The sequence below is a fragment of the Phoca vitulina genome, unplaced genomic scaffold (assembly GCF_004348235.1).
Source record: "Phoca vitulina isolate PV1807 unplaced genomic scaffold, GSC_HSeal_1.0 scaffold57, whole genome shotgun sequence".
NCBI classification, from domain to species: domain Eukaryota; kingdom Metazoa; phylum Chordata; class Mammalia; order Carnivora; family Phocidae; genus Phoca; species Phoca vitulina.
In genome coordinates, this window is record NW_022589760.1 from 8,661,531 (window position 1) to 8,685,213 (window position 23,683).

Below are 23,683 nucleotides of genomic sequence, written 5' to 3' on the forward strand. Positions count from 1 at the left end.
ATAAATAATATATGTAATAAATCAGTGAATTACCACTATATGTAAAAAAAATCCTGCATGTATAGTTTATAATATAAAAAGAAGAAAATAATTTTGTAATTTTAAAGTGCAACACTTCCAAAAGTTATAGAAACTTTTAAACAAAATTACTAAGTTATAAAGAAAAACTTACTAATATAGCTTCAAATAAAAACAAATAATTAAATAATTCTTCACATAAATACATCTACAATTTTATTTTTTACAATGAAGGTATATTGCATGTGCAATAAAAATAAAAGTTTATGACTAACTTAGAATTTTATGTCTATTTCAAATACCACATAAAACCACAGAAATAATGTAGGAACAAACATAATACATGAAGAAATAATTGGTCAATAGTTCTCTTTAAAAAGGCACGTTCTGCATGGAACACTGGGTGTTATACGCAAACAATGAATCATGGAACACTACATCAAAAACTAATGATGTAACGTATGGTGATTAACATAACATAATAAAAAAATTAAAAAATAGTAATTATACACAACACACAAAGCTTTATATTATCACAGCAGCTTTGAATATGCTAGATACTTAAATCTATATACTATTTAATGTAGACAAAAACTATGCTACAAAAAAAGTCTAAAACAACTTGTCTATTACATAAGAGCACATATAGGAAGCATTTACAAGGTGTGGATTAATTTCATGTAAGGTTTCTTAAGATCTGCTTTTCCTGTATCATTTCTTTTGAGATCAACCTTCATATCATGCCTATATAGATACACAATTACAACATCTATTTGAACAGTGATGAGTGCAGGCATTAAAATAATAAAATGAGGCAGTATTATTTTGTGTTGAAACAAATATATTAGTAAATATTGTACAAAATAGTGGTTACTGGCTGACTGACTCCAAATTCAGTTATTTTTAAAGATTTTATTTATTTGACAGAGAGAGAGATAGCGAGAACAGGAACACAAGCAGGGGGAGTGGGAGAGGGAGAAGCAGACTTCCGGTGGGGCAAGGAGCCCGATGCGGGGCTCGATCCCAGCACCCTGGGATCACGACCTGACCCGAAGGCAGATGATTAACAACTGAGCCCCCAGATGCCCCCAAACAGATATATTTCTAATGAATACTCTATCATTTTTCAGAACATCTGAGTCAAAATAATTATAGAAAATATTTGGGGCGCCTGGGTGGCTCAGTTGGTTGGGCGACTGCCTTCGGCTCAGGTCATGATCCTGGAGTCCCGGGATCGAGTCCCACATCAGGCTCCCTGCTCAGCAGGGAGTCTGCTTCTCCCTCTGACCCTCCCCCCTCTCATGTGCTCTCTCTCTCATTCTCTCTCTCAAATAAATAAATAAAATATTTAAAAAAGAAAAAGAAAATATTTGATTCCCTGTTGAAAACATGAAATTTCTCATAAATCTTCTTATATATTACAGCCTACTACAACCATTTCACTTCTTCACTTTCATTTTCTATTTAAGTGAATGATGAGCTAAATGTAAATATCATCCCAAAGTCTCCTTTTGAAAATGTACTTTACACTTTGTTTAAAATCAATTGGAACAGTTTTGCCCTCTGCTAACAATAATATTTTATTTCATTGTCAGAATTTCCTTAAGGAACAATGAATTTTTGTTGTGTTGGTTGACACTTTTCCCCATTTTGTGTGATGTTTCTTTAAAAAGAACACACCTCCTATATTGAAAGTTTTTTTTTTTTTTAAAGATTTTATTTATTTATTCATAAGAGACAGAGAGAGAGAGAGAGAGAGAGAGGCAGAGGGAGAAGCAGGCTCCCCGCTGAGCAGGGAGCCCGATGCGGGACTCGATCCCAGGAGTCTGGGATCATGACCTGAGCCGAAGGCAGATGCTTAACCATCTGAACCACCCAGGCGCCCGAAAGTTTTAAATACATATATTCTTCTTCAGTGCTCACTTATCTTAGCATTCTGCGACATCAGTAAATATAAGATGCCTCTCCTGGCATTAATCAGAAATTGAAGAATATATAGAAAGGATGAAGAATATTGCAAATGTAGCACAAAATATAAGAATCAAATTTTTTTTTTTTTTTTTAAAGATTTTATTTATTTATTCATGAGAGACAGACAGAGAGAAAGACAGAGGCAGAGGGAGAAGCAGGCTCCCCGCGGAGCAGGGAGCCCGATGCGGGACTCGATCCCAGGACCCTGGGATCACGACCTGAGCCGAAGGCAGACACTTAACCGACTGAGCCACCCAGGCATCCCAAATTATTTTTAATATTATATTAATTTGCCTAAGTTTACCAATTCATGTCCAGCAGATATTTAGTAATTTAGTAATGTGAACCAATGACAGAAAATATATAATTTATCTATTTTTTTAAGATGTGAAAAAATAAAATAAGTCATCTGAAAATTGATTGTAGGATGGTCCTTTTAGCTAATAAAAACCTAGTGATAACAAAGAACTTATTCTAATTAGCATTTACTTTTCATATTTTGCCTATCTCATGAAGTTATTTGTCCTGTGTTTAGGAAAAGATCTCTTAGCTAAACAAAAGAAAATGTCATTGTGGAAAAAGTTGTTAATTTATTTGACTTTTTAAGAATTACAAAATATCAAAAAATACAAATAAAAAGAGGAGGATATTTGGAAAATATTTCAATTTTTTCTTCATTTATGCCTTGCTTACTGTACATTTATATTCTCAAGTATAATAAATCTAACCCGTAAAACATCTCCATGCCTTCAAAAACCGTTGAAACCAGAATTTACTCTTTTAACAAACTTCATGAGCCAATCTAGCAAAAATGATAATCTGCTAATGTAATTCACAAACCATCCCCGCTTTGTATACATTTTTAAGTGAGCCACAAATTTAGTCCAGGGGAAAGTGTTATTAAGATACACAACACACACACACACACACACACAAAGATACACAACACACAGAAATTGTTGTTCATAAAAAATAATTTCCTATTGAGAAATGTTTATAATAAAATAATAGCAGTAAAAATTAGAAAATGATAGCACCTTTATAAATGATTACATATAAACAAAAACAAACCTTGAGGAGATGTTAGGCATCTCACACCTTGTACCTTGTAAACTCATTCAAAGCATAACAGAACTCTGTATACAAAGAATAGGGTTCTATTTTACTATCTGCAATAGCATAATTGTGGACCTATTGTAACAAAAATGCACCCACAACTGGAGTGATATCTTACTTTACTGTGTGATTAAGAATGGATAATGTTATTGTATAATTTAAATATGCATATTCTTGAATGACCTCGATCTTAAAACCATTTCCTAAATTATGGTAAATTATTATCTTCATTGTTATTTTGAATTCTGATAGATTTATTTAGTATTTCTAACTTTGGTGAGAAGATATCCAGTTTGATTTCAACATTACAACCATTTTATTAAGCCTGAATAGATTTTCAAAAAACTTTATTCACTGAAACAGAGATGAAGATCTTTTTTAAAAGTAACACAGACAAAACAATAAAATCAACATGTGATATAATTTCAAGAGAAAAGATGTAGATAAATTCTATTGCTTGACTTTATTAAAGAAGTAACCATCCTTAAATCATTTAATTTACTTATGAATTTCTAGATAAATTTGTAATCATTTCTCCACAGAATATAGATAAAAATCACTGTATAAGCTCTTGTTTTCATAAGTTTATTGGGTTTTAAATTATTATACATAGATTTCTTAGGTCTTAATATGCCCATACTTTCCTTCAGGCCCATTAAAGAAAGCAAACATATTTTCTTATCCAAAAGTCATTATCTTTTAAGAATGTCTTCTGGAGGGTTTTCAATACCTTGGACAAATATGCAAATACTTAAATCGATGTCCAAAATAGAGATCTCATATATATTTCATGTTTTGGCTTGAAGATAAGAATGAGCAGCATGTCTTTATTTTTCTAATCCTATTCTTGTTACATTGTGTAAATAAAGATTTTATGAAACAGGATAAAGGTGGGTTCCTAATCTAAAAATAACATTCTCTTTTCATTGTGGCAGTTTGGGAGCATATGGGTAGGGAGGATATATTGATGCTATTTTATTTTCCTGAGCAGACAGTTTTTCCCAAGTGAAGCTGGGATTCTCAACTCCATTAAACACCAAGACCTTCTTACCAGATTCTAAAAAGCTTTACTGTGATGTATCTAGCCCTGACTGTTTTGATCCTCATGCACATAATGATACTGAGGACAGAGCCAGGACCTTTATTCTAAGGTCTTTCAAGTATATTCTCTAGCAAGATGTGTCATACTTCCATTTGCAGACAACACTGCCCCTGTTATAGTCATCATTCGGAACCAAATTTTCCTACCATCAGGAGTCATTTTACCATGATTTTCTACCAAACTTAAAATGAAACCATGTATTTATTTTGATACTTCTGCAGAATATAGTCATTTTGATTGTTGGAGTCAATACAATAGATTCTGTAAAGTTCTACTTCAACTGAAAATAATTTTAAAAAATAAAGTTAGAAAGGTTAGTTAGAAACTTGCATTACCTACCGGTCTAGTGTGTACAGACACAGGAGTTTTGAAAGTTGTCACTGAATAGCTGCACTCAGAAACATTGTAAGGATCAGAACTGCTGGAGGAACACTTAGAGATGGAATCACAGGCCACAAAGGTGTTATCAAGTGGCAGTTCCTGGATGATGTGGTGCTTTGAATTCAGGGGAGTTTCAGGCTGGATATGGAAGGCAGGCTGTGGAGAGGCAGATTTGTAGTGCCTGGCTAAATCAGGGCTGTCAGGCTTGAATGTAGTAGGTATAGTGCCCCAGTTGTACTTGCCCATGGTTTGTTCTTCCAGCTCAATGGGAAGGTCTAGTGTGACACTGTTTCCATCATTGTCAACATCATCTGCCTTAGTTTCTTCAATAGTGACAAAGTTAAGCAGCAAGTTCTTAGGGGCATGCTTCTTCTTCCTCTTCTTCTTCTTTTTCTTCTTCTTCATCATCATCATCATTATCATCTGCCTGTTTTCTGGGTTTGGAGTAACCCATTCAGAATTCTGCTTGTTTTTCTGAGCAGCCTTAATGTGTGGCAATTGATGGCATCTTGCTACAGCAGTAATGAAGATAACAAGGATGACAGTTATGGTGCCAGCAATAATAGCAACCATGATCTTGACATAGTCACTGGTGGGTGAGAATGCATCAGCTGTCTCAATATTTGGGGTCACTGGTGTTTCAATGTTTTTGTGCACCAGTTCATGAATCCATGTAGCATTGGTCACTGACTCATTCACAAATAGATTAACAATAACAACATTGAAGAGAGATTCAGGTTGTCCTAAGTCCTTAGCTTTAACTATCAATCTGTGTAAACCAAGGTCTGTAACGACACATTTCTCCGTTAGTGTGATGTTGCCTGTTGTTTGGTCAATTATAAACAAACTTCTTGTGTTTCCTCCTACAATGCTGTAATGAAGCTCTGCATTCATGCCAGTGTCATTGTCAACAGCAAGTACTGTGAAGACCACTGTGCCTGGATTAGTGGATGGTAGAACCAATTCATAGGAGTTATTGGAAGAAGGGACAATGAAAACTGGTTTGTTGTCATTGACATCGACCACATTTATTGTCACTTTGGCAGTTGAAGAATGTGATACCTTACCACCATCCTCAGCCTTTACATAGAAAGTATAAGATTCTTGTTTTTCTCTGTCAAATGAAATATTTGGTTGGATAACACCAGTCTGTGGATCAATGGTGAAGTCATCATTCACATTTAAAATGGAGAGAGTGACTGCAGAGTTTTCTCCATAATCCGGATCAGTTACAGTGATCAGTCCTACTGTGCCATGTCTTGGAAGGTTTTCTGGAACATAGAAGTTGTACTCACTGTGAGTAAAAATTGGACTGTTGTCATTCTGATCAAGAATGGTCACTAAAACTGTGGCATTGGTTATTAAGGATGGCATCCCATTATCTTTTGCCAGAACTGTGAAGGAATATTTTTCCCGTTTTTCTCTATCCAGTTTCTTCACTGCAGTCAGAATGCCTGTATGACTATCTAGGTTAAATTCAGATGGAGCATCAACACCTAGCAGATAATTGATCTCAGCACTGTGCCCACTGTCCGCATCCGTTGCACTTATTTTTGTCAACTTGGTGCCAGGAGAGTTATTCTCAGGAAGAGAAAGACTTATGAAAGGCTGGGTGAAAACAGGAGCATTGTCATTTTCATCTTTCACTTTGACAAGGAGCATGGATGATTGATTCAAAGGAGGTTTGCCAGCATCTGCAGCTAGTAATTTAATGGCATATTCTCTTGTGGACTCATAGTCAAGATATGCAGCAGTCTCCAGGAGGAACTGATTACTGAATACTGGCCTTAATCTGAAAGGGACTTCATGATCTGTGAAGCATGTCACCATGCCATTGTGGTCAGCATCTTTATCTGTCACAGTTATGAGAGCAATTTTGGTGTTGAGGGGAGCATTTTCTGAAAGAACCACAGTGCCATTGATTGGATTAATGATGTATCTTATGTCAATTGATGGGGCATTATCATTGATATCTGTAACATTTACTAGAACCATTGCTCTTGCCGGCATCAATCCACCATCACTTGCCAAAACCAGTAACCTGTGGTTTGGTGACTCCTCCCTATCCAGTGGTTGTTTGACTGTGATAAGTCCAGTGGTGGTGTTGAGGTGAAATAGCCTCTTGGCGATGTTGGAGACTAGATTGCTGAAATAGAAGTGAATCTTGGCATTTTCACCTATGTCGGCATCTGTGGCATGAAGTTGTGTCACTGAAGTACCTACAGGAGCATTTTCTGGTATGTTGACTTCAATCCCATCCTCCTTGAAGACTGGGCTGTTATCATTTGTGTCAGCAACACTTATTTGCAAAATAGCAGTACTGGATCGTTGAGGAAAGCCACCATCTTCAACCTTTACTTTCATTATATATGTATCCTTCTCTTCCCTATCTAACTCCTTTTGAACAATCAGTTGTGGCATCTTGTCCCCTTCTGGTGTTTCAATGACATCAAGTCCAAAAATACTTTGACCCTAGAAAACATACAATGAAACATATTTTAACTTACGTAATGAGACCAGTGTTCAATTTGTTGAAGCCACATGACAGAGGATCAGCTCAGAAATAGGTGTCAGAAGACTTAAGTTCTAAGTCCCGAATCTGTCTGTAACTAGTATTGTGACCACAAACAAATTGCTTAACATCTCCATGAATTTGTAAAATTAGAGAGTTGTGCTTTAAGATGGTCTGAGGGCTTTTCAGTTCATGGCATTTTATGGTAATAAGTGTAACTCACTGATATAAAGTATTAAAGTATACAAAAGGAAAAAGTATAAAGAGTTGTCAGTGTTTCATATGGTGAATTCAGTTATGAGTGAATTGACTGAAGCAAGATGGCAGTAGAGTAGGGTACCTCATTTCATCTGGACCCTTGAATTTAACTAGATAACTATCAAACCACTCTGAACACCCATGAACTCAGCCTGAGATGTAAGAAAAAAATATCTGAAACTCTACAGTTAGAAAATCCACTGCTTTTTGCAAGGTAGGAGGTGTGGAGATGTGAATCTGAGGGGAGATATCAAGAGATAAACGGGGGGGGGGGGAGGAAGCCTCCATAAGCTGGCTACCAGAAAGTGATATAGCCTTGGAGGATAAATTCAGAACCCTTAGAAATCTGCTCCAGTGAGAGACATCCCTGTCTGAAGGGGCTCAGGGGATGGAAAGGACAGAATTCTAGGTGGGTCATTGTGGTCTCAGGATCCTAGAAGTCATAGAACTAATGGGGATGCCTGAGCCGATAGAGTGCCCAAGCAGTGGAGTGGAGAAACTGGTTATGGTCAGCGAGCCCAGGAGGGGACTCCTAGCTCTGGTCACCATAAACTGCAAACTGGGCCATCAAGTGACTGCTTGCTGCCTGAGAACCCTGCAAAGGACTGGACCATGCAGACCATCTGTCATCCTCCAGGAGGGACAGAACGGGTGTGCCCACAACCAGGCAATAGTTTCAGGGTGGCAGGCCCATAAAGGACAGTATGGCGACACTCAGCCATCCCCCAGGAGCCACTCCCCCCAGAGTGGAGCAGGTACATGCAATGATCCTGTGACCGCTCTCATCGTCAGGGCAAAACAAAGGGCAGTAACATGGGACCCTCAGATTTCCCCCCAGGAGGATCACTGTGGGCACACATCGAAGGAGTCTTTGGAGTTTAGTACACACAAAAGTGAACACTGTTGATCCCAGAGGGTTTACTGAAGAGGGAGGACTGTGAACTTTTGGCTCTGGAGCTGGAGGTCAGCCCAGGGCCATCTTTATTTTGATCATCTGAAGAGGCGCGGAAAGCCTTCAGGGAACAAAAGCCATACAGAGGACCAGCTTATGGTGAGCCCAACCCCCTTGCAAGGGGAGGTGCAACTCTGCATAGGCAAAAACACCTGAGAAGCAGCATAGCAGGCCCCTCCCTCAGAAGACCAATTGGAAGAACAGGTGCACAACTAGCTTATGGATCCCACAAAACTGTAAAACTCCAGGGCTAGGGGAATATAGTATATAGAACTCGAGGTTTTTTTTCTCATGATTCACTTATTTTTTAGTCCAAAATTTTTCTTTTCCTTTTTTTTTCCCTTTTTCTCTTTTCAACTAGTTTCTTATTTTATCAATGATTTGTTTTTAAGTTGCTTTTTAACATTTATTTTTTACATCTATATTTTTTAGATATATGTTGCATTTTGGCCTTTTTTCACTTTATTCAATTTTAACTTTGTATATATGTAAGTTTTGCTTTCTTTGCAATTTTGAGATTTAGAGTATTCTAACACAGACCAAAATTCACTCAGGAACAAGTGGACCAGTGTGTTTTGTCCACCCTGTGAGGTTATATTCTTTCCCCCACTTTTTGTTGTTTTGTTTTATTTTGCTTATCTGTTTTGGTTTCTGACTGCTTCAGATTTGTCTAGTGTGTATTTTGCTTGGAATGTGGTTGATATTTTTGATTCGGTTCATGAGCTCATCCATTCTTCTCTGGGCAAGATCACTAAAAGGAGGAATTCACAACAAAAGAAAGAACAAGAAGTAATGTTCTCTGCCACAGATCCAATTGATATGGATATAAGTAAAAGGTCAGAGATGGAATTCAGGATAACAATAATAAAGTTAATACCTGGGCTTGAAAAAAGCATAAAAGACAGTAGAGAATCTCTTAGTGAACAAATGAGATCTAATCAGGCTGAAATTTAAAATGCACTAACTGTGGGGTGCCTGGGTGGCTCAGTTGGTTAAGCATCTGCTTTTGGCTCAGGTCATGATCCTGGAGTCCTGGGATTGAGCCCCACATCAGGCTCCCTGCTCAGCGGGAAGTCTGCTTCTCCCATTCCTTCTGCTCTCCCCCCAACTTGTGCTCATGCTCTCTCTCTCTCAAATAAAATGAATAAAGATCTTTTTAAAAATCTGCACTGAGATACAGTCTAAATTAGATACTCTAACAGCTAGGGTGAATGAAGCAGAAGAAAGAGTAAGTAAGACAGGCTTAAGAAAAGGAAGGAAGTTGAGGAAAATAAAGAAAAACAAGTAATAGCCCATGAGAAAAGGATTCAAGAAATTAATAATGCCATACCAATGTCAGAATTATTGGGGTGCCTGAGGGAGAAGAAAGAGAGAAAGAGCCAGAAGGTATATTTGAACAAATAATGGCTGAGAACTTCCCTAATCTGGGAAAAGAAACAAGCATTCAAGTCAAAGAGGTAGAGAGGATGTCTCCCCAAATCAATAAAAATATATCAACACCCCGACATAATAGTGAAGCTTACAAATTTTAGAGAAAGAGAAAAGCCTGAAAGCAGCTTGAGACAAAAGTCTCCTTACCTACAGATGGAGGGACATCAGACTAACATCAGACCTATCTACAGAAACCTGGTAAGCCAGAAAGGGCGGATATGATATATTCAGGGTACTAAATGAGAAAAATATGAAGCCAAGAATACATACACAGCAAGACTGTCATTCAGAATGGAAGGAGAGATAAAGAGCTTCCAGTACAGAGAGAAACTGAAAGAATATGTGACCACTAAGCCAGCACTGCAAGAAATATTAAGGGGGATCCTGTAAGCAAAGAAAGAGCCCAAGAGTAACATAGACCAGAGAGAAATAGAGAAAATTACAGAAAGAGGGACATTATAGGCAATACAATGGCACTAAATTCATATCTTCCAATAGTTACTCTGGATGTAAATGGGCTGAATACTCCCATCAAAAGGCACAGAGTAACAGATTGGATAAAAAAGCAAGACCCATCAATATGTTCTCTACAAGAGATTCATTTTACACCTAAAGACACCTCCAGACTGAAAGTGAGGGGGTGGAGAACAATTTACCACACTAATGGACCTCAAGAGAAAGCAGGGGTGGCAATCCTCATATCAGAAATATTAGATTTTAAACCAAAGAATGCAGTGAGAGATGTAGAGGGACACTATATCATACTTAAAGTGTCTATCCAACAAGAAGATCTAACAATTGTAAATATTTATGCCCCCAACATGGGAGCAGCCAATTATATAAACCAATTAATAGCCAAAGTAAATAAACACATTGATAATAATGCACAAATAGTAGGGGACTTCAACACCCAACTCACAGAAACGGACAGATCATTTAAGCAGAAGAACAACAAGGAAACAAGGGCTTTGAAAGACACACTGGACCAGATGGATGTCAAAGATATATACAGAACATTCCCTCTTTAAACAACAGAATACTCATTCTTCTCGAGTGCACATGGAACTTTCTCCAGAGTATATCACATACTGGGTCACAAATCAGGTCTCAATCAGTACCAAAAGATTGGGATTATTCCCTGCATATGTTCAGACCACAATGCTTTGAAACTTGAACTCAATCACAAGACGAAATTTGGAAGGAACTGAAACACTTGGAGGTTAAAGAGCATCCTAATAAAGAATGAATAGGTCAACCAGAAAATTAAAGAAGAATTTCAGAAAATTCATGGAAACAAATGAAAATGAAAACACAGCTGTTTAAAACCTTTGGGATGCAGCAAAGGCAGTCCTAAGAGAAAAGTACATTGGAATACAAGCCTTTCTCAAGAAACTAGAAAAGTCTCAAATACACAAGCTAATCTTACACCTAAAGGAGTGGGAGAAAGAACAGCAAATAAAGCCTAAACTGAACAGAAGAGAAATAATAAATATTAGAGCAGAAATCAATTAAATAGAAACCAGAAGAACAGTAGAACAGATAAACTAGAAGCTGGTTTTTTGAAAGAATTAAGAAGATAGATAAACCTCTAGCCAGACTTCTCCAAAAGAAAATAGAAAGGACCCAAATTAATAAAATCATGAATGAAAGGGGAGAGATCATGACCAACACCACGGAAATACAGACAATAATAAGAACATATTATGAGTAACTATATACCAACAAATTAGGCAATCTAGAAACTTATAAACTACCAAAACTGAAACAGGAAGAAATAAAAAACCTGAACAGATGCATAATCAGAAAGGAAATTGAAGCAGTATTCAAAAACATCCCAAAAAATAAAAGTCCAGGGCCAGATGGTTTCCCAGAGGAATTCTATCAAACATTTAAAGAAAAAATAATACCTATTCTACTGAACTTGTTTTAAAAAATAGAATTTGAAGGAAAATTTCCAAACACGTTCTATAAGGCCAGCATTACCTTGATCCCAAAATCAGACAAAAACCCTGCCAAGAAGGAGAATTAGAGACCAATACCCCTGATGAACATGGATGCCAAAATTCTCACCAAAATACTAGGCAATAGGATCCCACAGTGCATTAAAAGGATTATTCACCATGACCAAGTGGGATTTATTCTTGGAATGCAAGGGTGGTTCAACAGTCACAAATCAATCAACACGATAGATCACATTAATAAAAGAAAAGACAAGAACCATATGATCCTCCCACTCGATGCAGAAAAAGCATTTGACAAGACACAGCATCCTTTCCTGATTAAAACTCTTCAGAGTTTAGGGATAGAGGGAACATACCTCTATATCATAAAAGCCATCTATGGAAAGCCCACAATGAATATCATTCTAAGTGGGGAAAAGCTGAGACCTTTTCCCCTAACATCAGAACAAGACAGGGATGTTAACTCTCACCAGTATTGTTCAACAGAGTAGTAGAAGTCCTAGCCTCAGCAATCAGACAAAAAAAAGATATAAAAGGCATTCAAGTTGGCAAAGAAGAAGTCAAACTTTCATTCTTTGCAGATGACAAGATACTTTATGTGGAAAACCCAAAAGTCTCCACCACAAAATTGCTAGAACTCATACAGCAATTCAGCAATGTGGCAGGATACAAAATCAATGCACAGAATTCAGTTGCATCTCTATACACTAACAATGTGACTGAAGAAAGAGAAATTAAGGAATGAATTCCATTTACAATAGCAAGAAAATCCATAAGATACCTTGGAATAAACCTAACCAAAGAGGTAAAGGATCTGTACTCTAAAAAATACAGAATGCTTATGAAAGAAATTAAGGAAAACACAAAGAGATGGAAAAACATTCCATGCTCATGGATTGGAAGAACACATATTGTTAAAATGTCTATCCTACCCATTGCAATCTACACTTTCAATGCAATCCTTATCAAAACACCATCAATATTTTTCACACAGCTGGAACAAACAATCCTAAAATTTGTATGGAACCAGAAAAGACCCTGAATAGCCATTGAATATTGAAAAAGAAAACCAAAGCTGGGGGCATCACAATGTCTGACTTTAAGCTATATTACAAATATGTGATCATCAAGACAGCATGGTACTGGCACAAAAACAGACATATAGATTGATGGAACAGAATAGAGAACCAAGAAATGGACCCTAAACTCTATGGAAACTATTTTCGACAAAGCAGGAAAGAATATTCAATGGAAAAAGAACAGTCTCTTCAATAAATGGTGTTGGGAAAATTGGACAGCCACATGCAAAAGAATGAAACTGGACTATTCTCTTACAGCATACACAAATATAAATTCAAAATGGATGAAAGACCTAAATATGAGACAGTAATCCATCAAAATCCTAGAGGACAACACAGGCAGCAACGTCTTCAACCTTCACTGCAGCAACTTCTTGCAAGACACATCTCTAGAGGCAAGGGAAAGAAAAGCACAAATGAATTATTGGGACTTCAAGATAAAAAAAGTTTCTGCATAGCAAAGGAAACAGTCAACAGAACTAAAAGGCATCCTACTGAATGGGAGAAGATATTTGCAAATGATGTATGAGATAAAGGGCTTGTATCCAAGACTATAAAGAACCTATCAAACTCACCATCCAAAAAACAAATAATCCAGTCTAGAAATGGACAGAAGACATGAATAGACATTTCTCCAAAGAAGACATACAAATGGCCAACAGACACATGAAAAAATGCTCAATATCACTTGGCATCAAGGAAATACAAATTAAAACCCCAATGAGATACCACCTTACAGCAGTTAGAATGGTTAAAATTAACAAGGCAGGGAACAACAAATGTTGGCAAGGATGTGCAGAAAGGGAATCTTCTCACACTGTTGGTGGGAATGCAAGCTGGTACAGCCAGTCTGGAAACCAGGATGGATGGTCCTCAAGAAGTTAAAAATAGAGTTACCCTATGACCCAACAATTGCACTACTGGGTATTTACCCCAAAGATACAGATGTAGTGAAACGAAGGGGCACCTGCACCCCAATGTTCATAGCGGCAATGTCCACAATAGCCAAACTGTAGAAGGACCTGAGATGTCCTTCAACAGATGAATGGATAAAGAATATGTTGTTTATATATACAATGGAATGTTACTCAGCCATCAGAAAGGATGAATACCTACAATTTACATTGACATGGATTGACCTGGAGGGGATTATGCTAAGTTAAATAACTCAATCAGAGAAAGACAATTATCATATGGTTTCATTCATATGTGGAATATAAGAAATAATGCAGAGGATCATAGGGGAAGGGAGGGAAAACTGAATGGGAAGAAATCAAGGAGGGGGAAAAACCATGGGAGACTCTTGACTCTGAGAAACAAACTGAAGGTTGTGGAAGGGTAGGAGGGTGGGGTGATGTCATAACTGAGTGATGGGCATGAAGGAGGGCATGTGATGTGATGAGCACTGGTTGATATACACAACTGATGAATAATTGAACATTACATCTGAAACTAGTGATGTACTATATGTTGGCTAATTGAATTTAAATAAAAAAATAATTAACCATGGTTACTCCAAATGAATTAAAATATTTTACTGTAGATTTCAGTTGTCTAGGATGCTTTTTCACCCCTAAAAGTAAAAATCAAGTATAAAATATCCATCCAAGACAAGAGCATATATCTAAAAATCTCCGGTAGAGGGAGAAAATACACAAACTCTGATAAGAATAAAACCTTGTGTAAAACACACAGAATTTCCTTTTTTTTCCTGTAGAAACAGGTGTTAAAATTTTAGTTTTCTTGGAAATTAACAACACAATGTTATTTAATTAACTTTATTATTATTTTTTTAAATGAGGAAACACAATTGGACTGAAAATCACAAGTCAAAATGTCAAATTGGAAAATATAACTTGGAACAGCACCGATTTTCTCTTCATGTCCATGGAGTCAGATTATGGGAATTTTTAAAAAAGTCTTCCCTAGTTCTGGCTTCCTCCTAAGCCTCTAAGGAAGAAGTGTAATTAATATAAAATTGTAAAATATTTAACATGCATTCACTAGAATATATGGTGAGATTATATGGTTATATTTTTTAATTACCTAAGTATTATAATTGTCTATATATGATCTTGTACAATACTCAAATACATTTGTCTTTTTCCTCTTGAACTGCTTGAAGATAATTCTGCAAAGTTTTGGATTTTTTTATGCTGAGATTCACTTACATTTTTATTCAAATCTGGAACCATAATATATCTCAGTTGAAGAATTAAACATTTATTCTTAAATTTAAGGTGGCATTTCTGAAATAGTACCAGTTTGGGTCATCCTACTCTGCTGCCATCTTCCTCTCTCCTCGATTTGCTTCAATGTGAATTTTAAAAAATCAAATTCAGTAATCCATGTGTATTGGTTAACTTGTTTTAAATTCATACTAGAATGAACATTTTATTAATATAAACCAAAAAATAATTTGCCTTTCCTTTGAATAGAATGTTTAGCAAGGGAAACATTTTCCATATCATTTCTATTTACAAGTGCAAAAGTTATCAACTATTCTTCAATTGTATACTTTAAGAAAAAATGTAATTTTATGACCATAATGACAAACACAAATACAATATTTCATATTATAATTTGATCTAAATAAACAGCTATTAGTGATAATTTTATTTTTGTAAAAATATTTCAAAAGGCTTTGAGGAAGGCTCAAACCTGAAGTGTCTCATCTATGGGTAGAAAAAATAGTTTCTAAATTGCACTTCATAAAATCCATGGCACTTAATACTATTTTGCTAATTCTTGGCAAACACAATATTTAGTGGTTAATACAGTCACAACATTCTTATAGGCATTGGGGATGGTAGTGAGTAAAGATATTTTACAAATATAATAAAAATTAAATTTTGGTTAAGATGAGAAAAAATTGATGACAATCTAAGCATTTAATAATGTTACTGATACTAACATTTATATTAATTAAAGAATAATTACACTTTTAATAAGAGCTATAGAGGGAGAATACAAATTATTATTAGAAGTTATATAAGGAGAAACTAGCATATATAATATAATGTGAAAAGAACAAGTAAATACTCTTAAGCTTTTAGTTTCACACCAATTATCTAATTTATGACTATAATACATAACTGGAAAAAATGTGCTAGTTTTAATTTTTAAGTTTATGTATTTATGTTTGTATAGTTTTGTTATTTGTTCAGAGTTTAGTCTTACGCATTGGCCTGGATTTTGAATTGGCCTTTGCTTTCTCAAGCAAATGAAGGCAAGTTTGTACAGGCTGAAAAATCCAAGAACAGAATCTTCATTGTCTTTTAATTATTTTATATGAAGTGACATTATTTTATATGAAATATTTTTCAGTATATGTGCTGCCGAAGTGAGCACTGAAATATTTTTCATATTTCAAGGTGTTAATAGGATATACATGCCAGATAATGGGCAATGTCCATATTGCCCTTCTGTCTTCTACAACTGTTCTGTCCAATATGGCTGTGATTAGGCACAAGTATTTAAATATAAATTTTAATTAATTAAAATTAGATATAATCTAAATATCAGTTCCTTAGTCTAACCAGCCACATTTTAAGTTTTCATACCTATATGTGGGTAGTAGCTAGTGCATTGAACAGCACAGATATACAACATTTCCATTATTGCATGAAGTTCTGTTGGACTATACTGTTCTAAGATATTATATTTTTCTTTTCTTTTTTTTTTAAAGATTTTATTTATTTCTTTGTCAGAGAAAGAGATAGAACACAAGCAGGGGGAGAGGCAGGCAGAGGGAGAAGCAGGCTCCCCGCTGAGCAAGGAGCCCGATGTGGGACTCGATCCCAGGACCCTGGGATCATGACCTGAGCCGAAGGCAGCCGCTTAACTGACTGAGCCACCCAGGCGTCCCGATATTATATTTTTCTTTAACAAAAATTTATGTTCAGTTAGGTGATTACATGTGAACCTCCCACAGATATTTACAACTCTATGAATGATTTGCTGATTTACATATTTAAATTTCATACTGTCCAAGGAATTGAAGAGGAGTTGCCCACATGCGAGACATAATTTTCAATAAAGTTTTGGCCAGATATCTAAGTTTGATGCCCAAGTGTGGTGCCAACATGAGCTCACTATCATTATTGAATGACTATTCCAAGGTGGTTCCTCTGCCTTCTCTCCTTTAGGGATAAAAAATGACTAACACATGGATCCATCATTCGTGCTACCCTGATAGTAGTTATTCAATTGGCATTCAAACCCATGTGAGAAATGAAAAAAAAAAAAAAAACAAACTGAAGCTTTTGCCGTATGTTAGACTATAACTTGAGAATAGTGGGAAAAGTGAAAAGGCAAATAAAGATGCATGGCTCCTTAATTCATCACCTCACAAACATTAACAGAGATATGTCTTATGTACAGAAAAAAGTAAAAAGTTTGGGATACTTGAATATCCTGAATTCCAAACCTATATAAAATTATTTACCCTTGTTTACAGGGACAAACTTTTCCTGAGAAAAACCTCAGATAATTTTCCCAAGTGTTCATCTTTTGGTGAAGACACTAAATATCATTCATATGTGTTTCTCTCATTAATTTACTTAAGCCTTAATACACTATAAAAGGAAAAAAAAAATGAAGTCAACAATAAAATTCTCCCCAAAACATCTTCAAAATTATTTTATAAAACAACTTTTTTTTTTAGAGATGGTGAGAGAGTGGGAGGAGGGCAGAAGGAGAGGGAGATAGAAAATCCTCAAGCAGACTCCCCACCTGAGCGTGGAGCCTGACTTGGGGCTCAGTTCCAAGACCCTGAGATCATGACCTGAGCTGAAATCCAGAGTTGGCTGCTTAACCGACCAAGCCACCAAGGCACCCCTAAAACAACTTTTTTTTTTTTCTGTTAGGGTTATAGCAAGCTAAAGTATCAATCTCTGGTAAAAATTTACAACCTACTAGTAAACCTTTATTTTCAGAAGAAATGATGATAAATACTGCATGGCAAGTGGCCAGTGCATTATTTACAAAATACAAAACTCTACATCTTTTAAATATACATATGTACAAATAAAAAAATAAAAAATAAAACAAGATCTCAGAGGAGAAAACAACATATTATATGAATTGGATGAAACACATTATGTGTTGATTTTAAATTTTGCTATCTTAAATGACATTTACCTCAAGTACACAAAACAGCACATTCCAGTTCAAGTTAAAAAAAATTGTGGGGGTGCCTAGGTGGCTCAGTTGGTTAAGCATCTAACTAGATTTTGGATCAGATCATGCCCCTTTGCCCCACTGTCTCTCTCTCTCTCTCTAAAATTAATAAATAAATCTTTTCAAAATTGTGGGCTTTTTAATAACCTCATGTAATGCAAAAGACTTAATTTCATTTGTTTAAAATATTTCTTCCTAAATTCAAGAATAAGCTTAGTGTTTCCAAACACAGATGAAAACTGCTAAAATAAGCAAGATGTTAATTTCATCTGAGACTTTAATTCTTTAATTCTTTTGATTTATAAAATTAAAGAAGAAAAGGTTGTCGTTGGATATAAAACTTCAAAGAGAAGTATACTTGCTTTTGAAAAAAATGAATAAAGTATATTTGTTGCCAAATAAAAGCTATTTTTTGTCTATTGTTCCAGAAAACAACCAAACCATTGTACAAAACTTTAACATTTTTTTCATATACATGTGCAAGTCAACCCTTCCTTGCACATTGGAAGGTAATAAATAACACAGCACTTCCAGAGTTATAAATCTGGTGTGCTTGCCCAGAAAATGCATACAGTGCCAGTAAGTACTAAAAAGAGTTCCAAAGACCCTCCTGCACTGTTGATAGGAAAGCAAACTGGTGCAGCCACTCTGGAAAACAGTATGGAGTTTCCTAGAAAAGTTAAAAATAGAACAACCTTATTATCCAGCAATCACACTACAAGGTATTTACCCAAAGAATAAAATAATAATAATAATTCAAAGGGATACAGTACTACTACTACTACTAATAATAATAATAAAGGGGAAAATCCAACAAGAAAATATAACAATTGTAAATACTTATGTACCCAACAAGGGAGCACCCAAATATATAATACAGTTAATAACAAACACACAGGAACTAATCGATAATAATACAATTATAATAGGGGAGATTAACACCCCACTTATATCAACGAACAATTCATCCAAACAGAAAATCAGTAAAGAAACAGAGGCATTCAAAGATACACTGGACCAGATGGGTTTAACATATATATTCAGGACATTCAATCATAACAGAACAGAATACATATTCTTTTCAAGTGCACATGGAACATTCTTTAGAATGGATCACACATTAGACCACAAAACAAGTCTCAATGGATTAAAAAAGACCAAAGTCATACCATGCATCTTTTTCTCACCACAATTCTATGAAACTAGAAATCAACTACAAGAAAAAAATATGAAAAGAACACAAATATGTGAAAGTTGAATAGTATGCTACTAAACACTGAATGCATCAATGAGAAATAAAAGAAGAAATAAAACAGTACATGGAAACAACTGAAAATGAGAACACAACGGTCTAAGACCTCTGAGGTTAATAAAAGCAATTTTAAGAGTGAAGTTTATAGCAATACAAGCCTACCTCGAGAAGCAAGAAAAATCTCAAATAAAAAACCTAACCTTACACCTAAAGGAGCTAGAAAACAACAATGAACAAAACACAAATCCAGCAGAAAGAAGGAAATAATAAAGGCTAAAGCAGAAATAGAGAGGGGTGTAGTTAAGGTGGCAGAGTAGTAGGAAGACCCTATGCTTACCTCCTCCCTGGACCACAACTGGATAAATATCAAATCATTCTGGACACCCAGGAAATCGATTTGAGGACTGAGATAACAAATAGCCAAGCTAAAGGGAGAAAAGAGGCTACATTGTGCAAGATAGGAGGTGCAGAGATGTGATTTGGGAGAGAAAAGAAACACCAGTGCTGGTGGGAGAGGGAGCCCTGATCAGGGAAAGGAGAGAAAGAGAGGGAGAGAGAGAGAGAGAGAGAGAGAGCAAGGCACAGTTCATTGCACAAGAAAAGTGTTTCCCCAAAACCATTGATGGGAAAATGAAAGGGGCTGATAATTGCAAGTTTTTACAAGAAGCAGAGCTCAAAGTCTGAAGTTTGAGAAGTCTGCACCATCACTGGGTTGGAGCCTGGGAGGCATAGAGATGCTCCTTTGGAGGAGGGCAGAGACCTGGGAGTGGACAGCATGGACTGAGAATCCCCTGGGTCGCATTGGGTGAGACAATCCCCCTTGGAGTGAATTTGAGAGTGGTGCCACTGTCTCTCAGGGGACAAAAGAGCCAGCAGGCACTGTTGAGCTGCCCTGTTTGTTAACATAGGAGCAGAGGCAGCTACTGAGAGCACCTAACCTGGATGCTAGCTTTTTGCTTCACTTTACCATAAATTCCAAGCCCCTGCATGTACATGCAACTGTGCTTCTGGGACAAATCTGTATCAACCACATCATAATGAGACCTTCCTCCAGAGGATCAGCGTGTGTCCTTGCCACAGTGGGTCCTTAAAATTTGGAGTTTTGAAACCCAGCCAGCAAGCCTGAGATAAAACACAGGTGCACCACTCAGCCAGATGGGCAGATGTTCCAGACACAGACAGGGTGAAGGCAGAGATCTGAGGAAAGCCTGGGATAAATGAGGGGAGATTGTATAATCTTCTGTGAGGGCTTCCTAAACAGCAGCAGGTGCCGACTTGCCTCTGCAAGGATAAGAGAGCAGGCTGACACCATTTTTACCCCCGCCCATCAGCACAGACATACATCAATGAGCAGCATAGCACCCACAGTGGAGGCTTGAGCCACTTACAGCAAGCCCACTCCTGTGCTCCGCAGGTTCTTTTTTACAAGAGCAAATGTGCCTGAGAGTCAGAGCAGCAGCTGGCTGCTCCCCCAGAAGATCAGCAGAATCCACCTGCACATTTATGTCTACTGACCATAGAGGGCTGCAAAGCTTCAGCTCTACGGGAAATAAGATCTAGCCTCTTTTAACAAGCAAACCAGAACACACCCAGTTAAAATTCACCACACAATGGTCAAGGCCCAAACACTCCCCACTGCAGGCAAGGAGAAACTGCTGAGGACTGACCTGAGGGAGGGGGCAGCCAAAACACAACAGCAGAGTGCATGCAGCACATACCAAAAACACTTCTTGAAGTGTCAGGCCCTGGACAGTATATGAGAACTTCTTAAAATACTAGCCATTATACTCAGGAGCAGGAAACATAATAGGCTTTCCTAACACAGAGGAGACTGAGACCTAGACAAAATACCAAGATGGAGTGATTCATCCCAAAAGAAAGAACAAGGAAAGGTCATAGCCAGGGATGTAATCAAAGCAGAAATAAGTACTATGCCTGAATTAGATTTTTTTCATAAATATTTTATTTATTTATTTGTTAGAGAGAGGGAGAGGGAGCACAAGCAGGGGGAGTGCAAGCAGAGGGAGAAGCAGGCTCCCCGCTGAGCCCAAAGAGGAGCCCAATGCAGGACTCAATCCCAGGACCCTGGGATCATGACCTGAGCTGAAGGCAGACACTTAACTGACTGAAACACCCAGGTGCCCCCTGAATTAAAATTTAATACAACAATCATAGGGATACTGGCTGGGCCTGAGAAAAGCATAGGAAACACCAGGGAGTCCCTTAACACAGAGATAAAATACCTAAAAACCAAGTCAGCGGAAATAAAAAAATGCTATAACCAAAAAGCAAAACTGACTGAATATAATGATCAAAAGGATGGAAGAGGCAGAGGAACAAATAAGTGATATAGACGATAAAATTACGGAAAATAATGAAAAGAAGAGGGAAAGAAAAATATTGGAACAGAATGTAGAATTAGGGAACTCAGTGACTACATAATGTGTAATAATATTCATATTATTCCCCAGAGGAATAACATAGGGAAAAGGGGCAGAAGGTTTATTTGAGGAAATTATAGATGAAAACTTCCCTAATCAGGGGAAGGAAATAAACATCCAAATCCAGGAGGCACAGAGAACTCCCATCAAAATCAGCAAAAACAGGCCAACACCAAGACATACCTCAGTACAAAAATACAGAGCTAAGGAAAGAATCCTGAGTGGAACAAAGGAAAAGAAATCCTTAACTTATAAGGGAAGACAAATAAGGTTAGCAACAGATATCTCCACAGAATCTCGGTAAGCCAGAAGAAAGTGGCATAATATATTCAACGTGCTGAATGGAAAAAAAAAAAAAAAAATGCAGCAAAGAATACATTATCCAGAAAGGCTGTCATTCAGGTTAGAAGGGGAGATAAAGCATTTCCCAGACAAACAAAAACTAAAGGAGCTTGTGATCACTAAACCAGCCCTACAAGAAATTTTAAGGGGATGCTGAGTGGGGAAGAAAAGACCAAAAATAACAAAAAATAGAAAGGACCAGAGAACATCACCAGAAACACCAACTCTATAGGTAATACAATGATATTAATTTAATATCTATCAAAAATCACTCTGAATGCAAATGTGCTAAATGGTCCAAACAAAAAATATAGGGTACCAGAATGGATAAAAAACAAGAAGCATCTGTATGCTGCCTACAGATATTCATTTTAGACCTAAAGTCACCTGCAGATTGAAAGTGAGGGAATGGAGAACGATCTATCATGTTAATGGACATCAAAAGAAAGCCAGAGTAGTCATACCTATCAGAAAAACTAAATTTTGAACCAAAGACTGTAACAAGAGATGAAGAAGGACACTATATCATAATAAAGGGGTCTGTCCAACAAGATCTACAATTATAAATATTTATGCCCCCAGCGTGGGAGCACCCAATTATATAAATCAGTTAATAGCTAGCATAAAGTAAATCACTGATAACAATACAATAGTAGTAGGGACCTTTAACCCCCCACGTACATAAAATGGACAGACCTTCTAAGCAGAAAATCAGCCAGGGAACAATGGCATTGAATGGCACACTGGACCAGATGAACTTCACAGATATATTCAGAACATTTCATCCTAAAGCAGCAGAATAGACATTCTTTTCTATTGTAAATGGAACGTTCTCCAGAATAGATTACATAATGGGTCACAAATCAGGCCTCAACAAGTATAAAAAGATTGAAATCATACCATGCATCATTTCTGACCACAACGTTATGAAAAATGAACCAATAAAAAGAAAAAATTTGGAAAGACCACAAATACATGGATGTTAAAGAATGTCCTACTAAAGAACGAATGGTTTAACCAGGAAATTAAAAAAGAAAGTAAAAAAAAAATACATGGAAGCAAATGAAAATAAACACAACATTCCAAAACCTTTGGGATGCAGCAAAAGCAGTCAGAAGAGAAAATAAAGTGTATTTTTAGGGGCGAGGGAAAAGATGGCAGAGGAGTAGGGGACCTGATTCCAACTGGTCCCCAGAATTGAGCAGGTTATCTACCAGACCACTCTGAACACCCACGAAATCAGCCTGAGATGTAAGAAGAGATCTGGATCTCTACAAACAGAATATCTCAGGCAGTTGGTTTTGAGGTATGAAGTGGGGAGCCGTGATTCTGTGGGCAGATATTGAGGATAAATGGCAGTGGGAAGGAGCCCAGCCATGGGGATCCAACACCGCTGGTGAGCAATAGCCTCTAGCACTGGGGCTGCGGCACAGACTCGCAGACGACTGGTAGCAGCAGGGAAAGGACTTCAGGGCAGCCCCTTAGACAGAAACCTGGTACGGAGGGGCTGCATGTGCGAACTGGGGGCAGCTGGTGGTTTTAGAAGCACATAGGGCAGAGACATGCCCCGACCTGGAAGCGAGGACTAGGAGCGCTATGGAGGGGTGCAAAACCCAGGACGCTGCAGTATATAGCAGCACAGACAGAAACAGAGACAATGTGGCTTGGAGAGCTCACTGAAGAACA

At 37.0% G+C, this 23,683-nt stretch overlaps 1 protein-coding gene across 1 annotated transcript in view; it reads right to left on the minus strand.

Annotated features, from left to right (window-relative positions):
- Positions 1-23,683, minus strand: part of PCDH11X (protocadherin 11 X-linked) — a 585,951-nt gene that overhangs the window by 453,793 nt on the left and 108,475 nt on the right. Inside the window, exon 3 of the mRNA XM_032389982.1 lies at positions 4,547-7,060. Coding sequence (XP_032245873.1) covers positions 4,547-7,060 — 2,514 coding nt within the window. The remainder of the gene's footprint in view (positions 1-4,546; positions 7,061-23,683) is intronic.